Below are 10,052 nucleotides of genomic sequence, written 5' to 3'. Positions count from 1 at the left end.
GCAGTAAAATAAAGACTTGACGGGGAAACACTTTACACGCTTGCTTGCTCTTGACAGTTGTTTTGTTTTACCAGCGTTCCAAAGTAGCTCGACGGAAGAGCTAGATATGCACATTGTCTTAATCTAGCGGAAAGCTAATAAAGTATACTAAGTGGATTCGCACTGATATCTTGCACTGAGGTGAGTAAATGTGTTATTATCGACGGGTCATTATCGACGGTATTTGTGGTCTTAGCACTTTTTCCGCCAGCTAGCTAACCTGCAGATAAAGACTCTAGGATGACAAGTTAACACCCGGCATAGATACACATTCGTTGCTGTTGATTTGAATCCAGCCTTTAATGTGATTGGTGGCTGTTTGTGTGCCTTAGGATGGCACAGTGGGACAAATTGAGACAGCTTCCTATTGCGTACCGACAGCAGTTACACGAGCTCTATGACAGAGATGCTTTACCCATGGATGTTCGGCACTACCTGGCCCCTTGGATAGAGAAGCAGGAGTGGTAAGGAACCCTGTGATTCAACGAGCTTCAATGATTACTGTAAGTGAGTATGGCTGTGAAAAGCTTTTATTATGTCATTTTCTGCAGGCAGCGGGCAGCACGGGACCATGCCTTTGCTATGGTGCTGTTCCAGGTCCTGCTTGAGAATCTGGACATCCAACACAGCCGCTTTGTCCAGGAGGAGTCATTTTTACTGCAGCACAACATTAGGCGCTATAAGCAGAACTTTCAGGTGTGTCCAGTAAAGTAGCAACCCAGTGACGTCTCTGGTTTAAAATAGAAAAGCAGATTTTGAATAATAGTATTATAATTGCAACCACTCCGTTTACCATGATTTGCTTATGTGTTTACATGCTCAGAATTTCCTGTTTAGCCAAGTGAGAGATATTTAGACATAGGAAAATATTAACCTGTTATTAATCCTTTATTGGCTGATGAGAAATGATAATATGACAGTAAAGGTTTCTAAAAAGTGACAAAAGTTAAAAAAGTCTTTTAATGTCCTCCAGTAAGTCTGCACAGTTGATTGGCCTATATACTGTATCAGTGTAACATAATATACTTTAACACATGTGACTCCCAGCCTCTGCCATTTCTCTCTTACAGAGGTATGTGGATGATCCGTGTGCTTTGGCAACCACCATCCTTTGGTTTTTGGAAAAAGAGAAGGAAATCCTGGAGAGTGCTGAACTGGCTGAAAAGGTTGGTGTAACGTCTCATTGTGGTAATTAAAATAAACTTTATGTTTAGACACTTTTGATAACAATGTAGCTAAGTGCCTTAAGAAAAGAAATAAACCCAGAAAAAGCATAGGTATTTAGCATGTACTGTAAAATGGTAATGCTCTGCTAAAAAATAGTGCCCCAACACTACACTTGCACACTTGGATATACCTGTATGTGGTATTTTTTTTTTACAGGAAAACATTATATCATATGATCTATTGGTGTATTGCCATGTTTTGGCTTTTTTCTGTTACGACTCCATTGTTAGCTGTAGTGTTTGTAGTATTGCAATTCAGCTTTTAAGGTTAAAATTAAATGCAAACTTTTAAGGAGCCTAGTGTAAATTTTTATCCTGTTTTAGTTTTTTCCATTCAGTTTTTTTAAAAAGAGCTGTGTGTGCGAAATAGAACCATGAAACTCACTGTGTGGGCTAAAACGTGAAGATTTTTTCCCCCAGCAGTTTTTACACTACACTCTCACTTACTATTTCCCTTGTGACAGCTTCACCCAGTATTACATCTGAAAGACAATAAGATCTTGGTTTTAGCTCCACCTTTGTTTATTCTTAGGTCCAGCTTTTGCAAGTTGAGCCAGAGGCAATGGAGACAAGCAGTCAGCAGGACCTTGAACGTAAACTGGCTGGCTTGAGGAATGAAGTGCAGGTGGAGATTATGTTCCTTTGTGTTATTATTTGTATTATATGGATAAAGCATGTCACAGTTCTTTCATTTCTTTTTTTTGTGCTATAGTGTATGGAACATACAATCATATGTCTGGAGGAGCAGCAAGATGAGTTTGATTTTAAATTCCAAACCCAAAAGTTGGAAGGTAAACAAATGAAACCAATCTGGTTATATTCGCATGCTTTAATGTCTGTGAGAGTGAGTAATAAATCTAAAAAAGATTTAAATCAGAGCTACATGTACTCTTTTGTTTTGGTCTTTGTCATGTGGAAACTTTCATCCCACCATGGAAACTTTTAAGCAGCTGTGGTAGACGAGGCCAGGAAAAAAGAACAGATTAAAGCGCTTCAGTTGCTTGTCAACAAGTTGAATAATTGCAGGAAGGTATGGAGTCAGTAATATTCCTAAATATATTCTTAAACGTTTTATTGTAGTTGTTTAATTGTTTACATTCTTATCTCATTTTATCACTTTTTAGAGCACGTTGTCAGGCCTAAATGATATTCTGGACAGGATTCAGGACATCATTGATGTGCTTGTGAAGAAGGAGCTGGTGGAGTGGCAGAGGAGGCAGCAGAAAGCGTGCATTGGTGCTCCGGACAATGTTTGCCTGGATCAGCTGGAAAAGTGGTATGTTTATTCTCTCTTTGAGCTGAATTTGCTTTTCCAAAGTCCATCCCCCCATTCTCTAAAATCTGCATGAAATTAAAATAAATACTCTTCTCTTTCTGAATCTCTAGGTTCAGCTGTGTGGCAGTGTGTCTGTTCCAGGTGTGGGAGTTTCTTACTAAGTTGGAGGAGCTAGTAGGAAAAGTGTCCTATGAAAATGACCCTGTGAAGGCCCAAAACCCCACACTGCAGAAGAGAGTGGACACTCTTCTAAGAGACCTACTCAAGAGGTATTTCTTTTAGGACACTCTATCATGTTCTCTTTCACTTTTATGTATTCTTTAGGTAATTAAATGACTTTCCCTTTTTTCTTTTACTCTTACATTTAGCTCCTTTGTGGTTGAAACTCAGCCATCCATGCCTCAGGGGAAAGGATCTTTGGTTCTCCGCACAAATGTCCAGTTCTCTGTCAAAGCCAGGTCAGTGCCCAGCACAGAAATCAGCGTGCACGCAATGTTTCGATGGACTTATCTGCATTAATAAGAGAGCTACTTCCAGCTGCTCCCTAATCCACATGTTTGATTTGGCAGATTTTGTTTACACTGGGTGTCCTGGCTGGCACAACCCCAGAGGAATTTGTGTCTCCTCCTGGGATTGAACTTGCATCTTTTGCTTTTTAGGAAAATGTTTAAACCTGTAGAGCCACTAATGAGCTTACAGTAAATAATATCAGAATCAGAATACTTTATTCTGCTCCAAGACAGTAAGAACATTTACTAACTAAACCAAATTAAATAATACAGTATATTACAAAGTTACAAAAAAGTAATTAATTATAAATTATAAATATCTCAGCATATTACACAAAGTAAATATATATGTTTGACATTGCCCCCCCTTATCTTACTGTACTATGCTGTACTTATTATGATAATGTGCATATCAAGCTGCTGTATCTTTATAGAAACGGACTGGTATAGAGAGTGGTTTTGTTGGCCTTTATTTCCACCATGTAAACAAAGAATCAATTGTGAAATAATGCGAGTAAATGTGAAAGTTTGTTGCATTCCTGCAGAGCCATCTCATCTTCTTCCCAAGTATGTCTTTGGCTGTCTTCCATGCTGTGACCTTGAGAGCGTTCCTGGTTTCCTGTTTTTTTTTTACATTTTTGTCTTCATCATCTTCATATTTTTCAAGCTCTAACATTTTGCACCTGACTTAACCATTTCAGACTTCTTGTGAAGTTTCCGGAACTGAACCACTCCATGAAAGTGGATGTATCCATGGACAAGTAAGTTTTCTCTTTCAGACCTTTAGTTGTTTTCATTACCCTTAAAACAAACTTCCAGCATTTAACATTAGAGAAAGATGTGTAATTCCTCCCTGTGATCACTGCTGCTGTGTTTTTTTTCTCACCCTTGAATATAGGGAGGCTCCTCAGATCAAAGGGCAAGTTTTTTTCATTTACATCTAAGTTTCAGAAGCCACGTTGAGCTTTGACATTTGCTGTGAACTTGTTTTTAGTAAACCTCCTGTTTTTTGTAGGTATCGACGTTTCAATGTCTTGGGGACTAAAATTAAGGCCTTGAACATGGCTGAGAGCACGAATGGAGGCATGGTGGCAGACTTCAGACATCTGGTATATTCAATAATGAATTCATAAGGAATTAGATACAAAGACTTTTATACAACTGTGACACAAAAATGGTTTAAAACCAAATATTTAACAACGTATTTAACATATAACACATCAGCTACACTCAAGTAATTCAAAAAGTAACATTTATATCAATATACAGCCTTTACTGGCAGGTGAGAATTTTTATGTTATTTGGGAGTGACTGTGTGTGCGTTCTCACTAGTTAATTCATAAATACTATTTGTCTGTAGACTCTGAAGGAGCAGAAATCAGGAGGTGGTGGCAAAGGAGTCAGTGATGTGAGTTAATATCGGTAACCCTGCTGATACCATCTCTTCTTAATGTTACATCATAATAAAGGAATAATGATCTGTGTGTTACTTTCTTGTTTATAGATTTCTCTGAGTGTTACAGAGGAGCTGCATATCATCTACTTCAACACTGTATTTGAGCTGAAAGGCTTCTCTGTTGAGCTGCAGGTGGAGTTTCTTCTGAGTTTTTCATGTTATATGGCTGCCATCACAGATAAAAAACATTAGTTCAGTTTAAAAATTAATCATTAATTTGCAGCTTTGGTGACAGAACTATGACCTAAGTAGAAGCTATATGTTTTTATGGCACACACACTTGTAGGCCTCCACCCTCCCTGTGGTCATCATCTCAAACTCCAGCCAGCAGCAAAGTGCCTGGGCATCTGTCCTCTGGTTCAACATGCTCAGTCAGGATGCCAAGGTGATAAGTCATTGTTACTGGCAGACATGCTGTGCTTTTGCAGTCAAGTTCCCTTGTAATACAATTACGGGCCAGACTAAATTAATTGTGTACATATCATGTACATATGTCTGCTTTTCCCAGGATGTTATGTTCTTCGTCAACACTCCTGCAGCTACTTGGCCTCAGTTTGGAGAGATGTTGAGCTGGCAGTTTCTCTCGGCCACAAAACGTGGCCTGGATGACACTCAGCTGGAAATGATCGCAAACAAGCTCTTTGGTAAATTCTTCCACCGTGTTCTGCTTCATTCTGCTCATTGTTGACAACACCTACTTTCATGTACTGTTAAAATGTATTTTGATTTTGCAAACTTTACATTTGTAGATAGTAGCACAAGACTGACATAATTCGTTGTCCTTTGTGGCTTGTAAGCATGCTTGTGATTGTCCATCGTTTTTTTTTTAATCTCCAGGCAAAAAGCCAAACTATGACAGCTGCACAGTACCATGGTCAAAATTTACCAAGGTAAGAGCCCTAAAAGCTACTGGTTTTTTTTTTGTAATCCCTCAAGCCATACTTTGCAAGTCTTGAGGGATTTAACCTTAAGCCTTACCACTAAGAACAATTATTACATCTCATCTAAATATATCTGAGCATTTCGTTGCAGAGAACATAGGTCTGTAGGTGTGTCCAAATGACATTTTCTGCTGTCTGTGTTATAGGAGAATACTCCTGACACTTTCTGGGTGTGGTTTGATGGCATTTTGATGATGGTGAAAACATACCTTGAGGATCTGTGGAGGGATGGGTATGATTGTTATACATTCTTAGAAGCTTTTTTGCTTTAATGATTCATAGATCAGTTTTAATGGGTTAAAACAAAACAAACATTCCTCTAAACATGGTTAGCTCTGAGAATGACTGAAAAACAAACCAGTGTCCAAATAAAATTTTTGAAAGACCTTCAGAAAGCCTGGAGAACTATTGCTCAAGACAGCCTACACAATTACAAAATAACAAGGGATTTTGACTTTCTAGATGTGGCTCAAGACTTCTGCACAGTACTGTACCTTGCATATTATTTGTACGTCACACAGAACAAATAGGTATCTCTTAACTCGTGACAACTATATTGGATAATCATTTTTTGGAAAAATCTGCAGGTTGTCCTCCAAAAGTTATCAACAAATGCCTGTTTTAAGTAAAGAAAAGTAGCCATCTGTATTTGAAAACTTGACAGCAGTGTCAGGTTAATGTTTAAGCAGATTAAAAGAATCCAGCCACTTGCCACACTGTCAGTATTGTAATCTGGATAACTCTGTTACTAATATGCATGGTCCAGTTTAGCTCATAACTTCAGTGTCTGTGAAACCTGAAATGTTTGCCTTTTAAAATAAAATTCCTTTTGTGCTTCAGGCTCATCATGGGTTTTGTGACCAAAGGCAAAGAGAAGTCTCTCTTGAAGAAGAAAAAGAGAGGCACGTTCTTGTTGCGTTTCAGTGAAAGCGTCATTGGGGGAATTACCTTCTCCTGGGTGGAAATCACTGTGACTGGTGAGAGTGTTTTGGTTTTTTTTTTGCTTGTGTGTCTGAAAGAAATACAACTAAGCTGCATTTCACAGTGGCCAGGGTAACCTGTTTAATACATCATCCACTGTCTGTTTAGGTGAGCCTGATGTAAAGACAGTCCAGCCCTTCACCAAAGTTGACCTTTCCCAGATTCCCTTCCATGAAATCATTCGAAATTTCCAGATCTTAGAAGCTGAAAATGTCCCAGAAAATCCTCTACTCTACCTGTATCCGGACACCCCGAAAGATAAGGCTTTTGGAAAGTATTACACTGAGAAGAGTGGAGGTAAGGCCACCATTTAAAATATTATTAAAGTTAGTCCTGCAGATGACCCATTAAATTAAATTTCTCTTTCTTTTTGTTTCAGAGGACAGTCCATACATAAAGTACATCAAAACCAAGCTGGTGTTTGTTTCCAAGGAGTAAGTATGCGGTCCATATACATTCAGGCTAATTTATAGTGTCTTGCTTGTTGGAATTAAAAAAAAAAAACCATCCCATTAATACAACAAACTTAAATACACTTCACTTCAAAAGTGGTGTACCCACACCTTTTTTCTTTGTCATGAGCTAATGGTTGTAATGACTGTTTATCATTGGTCATGTAGGAACACACTGGAGGCCAGGTCACCCATGCCCTCTGACATGGCACAGGGTGAAGGCCTGGAGCCAATGAATGGCCTGTGTGGAGAGGCAGCTGGTGAGTCATGCCTCTCCTTGCTGTCCAATCCAGCTTAAGACCTTGTCAAACAAATTACTCACCTTCCATCAAAAATCTCTGTCACCATCCCTGTGATGGTCTTGCAGTGCATGAAAGCAATGCGTAGCATGCTGTCTGAATACAGTAGATGTCAGGTGACAGCTTTTTAAAAGATTTATTTATTAATTTTTTATCCTTGAATTGAACTTTTGTGGGAATGTTGGCTGCTTTTACTGCATGCACATGTGCCGTAGCATGGTGCAGTGAACATAAAGCCTTGTTCTAGCCAAGCAATAGAATCACTAACACGTTTTATTATCCTGCCTTTTTATGCTGCTTTTTGGTCCTTTTACATTAAATTACATTCTTGGAGTCGCTATTAAAACGACTACTGAAGTAATATACATACTTGCACCTCTAAAACTCACAATTAAATTATATTTTCTTCATTTAATTACTACAAAAATGTTTACTGACTTTTTGGTCAAATCAAAACCTTGCTTGATCCCATTCATAACAAGCAAAAATCATACCTGATTTAAATCTTTGCGATCTCCCCTTTGAGGTCATCTTCTCTGCTGTCCTCCGCACTGCTCAAAGTGCTTTTGCCCTGTTTGCATTGATCCCTACAAGTCCTGTTCTCATCACTTGCAATTGTTCATCTGTAATGCATGCTGGATCTCTTCAAGCTTTAAAGGTTAAAGTCATAGAGAACTGTAGAGTGCAACAGGGACTGCCCGCTTTTTTAATGGCTCTGCTTTCAGAAGCAAATTTTCCATTTGTTTTCTCTATTGACACGTCAGAAAATCCTTAGAGAAAGAGTTAAGCCTTGAGCGAAGGCAAACAGCTATGAGGTTGAATCATAATTTGAATTGGAAATTGAAAAAAAAAAGTTCTAGACAATGTACATAGATACTTTAACTTTAATAAAATGCCCGTCCCCACGAGTTTGAAGGCATTTTTGAGGTTCAAAATGTGTTTTTTAATGTCAGGGTTACATTTAGGTTATAGTTAGGTTTAGGCTAAGCGGCTAGGGAAAGAGTAATGTAAATGAGATGTCTGGACTAAGATATGAAAATGTGTGTGTGCTGTAATATAGAACAATTCAGTTCAATTTAGTTTTATTCATATAGCGTCAGTGCTTTGTTCATGGCTGCAGTCAAGCTTTCACAGTTTCTGAGGTTTTGCACTCATTAAGTGACTTGATGTTCTCGGATTTTAATATTTCCGTGATTCTGGGTTCACAGGGAAAATAATATTAACAGTATTTTCTATGCACGTCTGAGTTTTATGACGGAAAAATATGGGGTTGAGGGTGCAGTAGTAGTCAGATTTAGTCACATGTAGGATTTTTATGTACAGGGTTAATTATTTATTCAGTAACATGTAAATTATTGAGCGTAAAAGACACTTTCAGTCAGATTTAAGTATTTTACGGATGGTTAAACTGCTCATTTTTGTTTTTTCTAATATGCCATAAAATAAACTATTCCTTTACAAAGGATATGTGATATTTGTATTTAGTATCGATTCAACTGAGCTATTCTGAGGTTAAAAAAAAAAAAAAAAAATCTAAGTTAGACATCATTTAAATGTTCTGTACAAAATCAGTTCCTGTGATTTTCTATTTCCTGCTTTGGGCTTGAACAGCAAATCACATGTTTTTTCAGTTTCATTTCCCTAGCGAGAGCATAAATAAACTACACAGCGATGACAACGGATTCAACTTTTTTTTTTCCTTCTTCACTCTTAGAACAAGACGGGGATCCTTATCCTCTGACGCCACCACTGGAATCTTATGACCCTGATCCCATGATGAATGGCTCTGTTGAAGACCCAGAGCCGCCGCAGGATCTGCTGATGTATCTCAACAATCCAAACCTTTTTGACAACGACCTCCTGCAAGATGACCAATCTCTGCCTGATTTCAGCCTTCAAGGATTTAACTGTCTGCTCCCACAGTCCTGTGGCAGCTTCCCTTAGCTTCTGTTTGTATTCAACCATATCACTGTACATAATGCACTTGTTAGCTTTACACACAGTACAGCATTCCTATCAGAAAAATGTGGCACACGTGGCAAATCCAGCATAAATGAAATAGTTTGCTTTTAATTCCGTTTTCATGTGAGATGCTCAACAGCCCATCTGATGACCCTGAAAATCACACATAACTGATGTTTTTGTGCACTGTATAAATTTATAGAGCATCCCTGTGAATCCTAAACTATTTGTACTGCTCTATGAGAAGATACACGTAAGAACATTGAATGAGCCGGACTCATATCAGTCCGTACTTTATTATTTTAAGATTAGGCATAAAGTCTAAATCATGCTTAAAAACTGACCAGGTAAGGAGGCGGGAAAGGTTTGTATGAACTATTACTGCATAGACTGCACATAATTTATTATATCTTTGTTTATTTTGAACCCTTTGTTATTGTTTTAATATTGGCACCTACAACGTGATAAAATTCACGTAAACATCACACTTCCTGTTTTAGTTTGTCCTTTTATAGTAACACTGTCATTTAAGTCACAATAAAAGCACCAGTAAAGAAGAAATGTGCGGTTTGATTATTAACACAAATTGTACATTGACAAATGTAGGAAACTGGTTTTATATTTTTAGCCTGCACCTCATTACCTGTAAAAATTGTGGACTAGAACTAATATTTTGACTATTATGATGATTTTCTGTTGATAGAACTTTTTTTTTTTGCACAGAAACAGGCTGGACATGAAAGTTATGCTGTCATGTTAGTTTGTTGCAGCCATATTTGAACAACGGGTGGAGCCCTCAGTCATTAGCTGACTTTTAGTTGCATCACACATGCCTGCTAATTGGTACTTACATTTTAATCACTAGAGCACAGAATTGTTTGGCTGTCTGTTTATGCAATTCACCAATTCTC

General features: G+C 38.0%; 1 protein-coding gene across 2 annotated transcripts; it reads left to right on the top strand.

Annotated features, from left to right (window-relative positions):
* stat2 (signal transducer and activator of transcription 2) lies at positions 1-9,702 on the top strand. Of its 2 annotated transcripts, none has more exons than XM_006807568.2 (24): positions 1-180; positions 372-503; positions 591-735; positions 1,110-1,205; positions 1,798-1,890; positions 1,978-2,056; positions 2,216-2,295; positions 2,390-2,541; positions 2,652-2,810; positions 2,910-2,999; positions 3,752-3,811; positions 3,949-3,969; positions 4,066-4,159; positions 4,411-4,458; positions 4,555-4,638; positions 4,793-4,891; positions 5,015-5,150; positions 5,344-5,396; positions 5,594-5,679; positions 6,288-6,424; positions 6,537-6,725; positions 6,808-6,862; positions 7,049-7,140; positions 8,894-9,702. In XM_006807568.2, the coding sequence occupies exons 2-24, from the start codon at positions 373-375 to the stop codon at positions 9,121-9,123; spliced, it is 2,409 nt and encodes an 802-aa protein (XP_006807631.1). In that variant the 5' UTR covers positions 1-180; position 372; the 3' UTR covers positions 9,124-9,702. The 2 variants fall into 2 exon arrangements, with proteins under 2 accessions (XP_006807631.1, XP_006807630.1); XM_006807567.2 differs by having other exon boundaries at positions 2,213-2,295.
* Positions 9,703-10,052: the final 350 nt, after the last annotated feature.

This window comes from Neolamprologus brichardi, chromosome 5 (genome assembly GCF_056152115.1).
Source record: "Neolamprologus brichardi isolate AB-2024 chromosome 5, ASM5615211v1, whole genome shotgun sequence".
In the NCBI taxonomy this organism is placed as follows: Eukaryota; Metazoa; Chordata; class Actinopteri; order Cichliformes; family Cichlidae; genus Neolamprologus; species Neolamprologus brichardi.
Note: the sequence above shows the minus strand (reverse complement) of the source record. Positions and strands in the feature narration are given on the sequence as shown.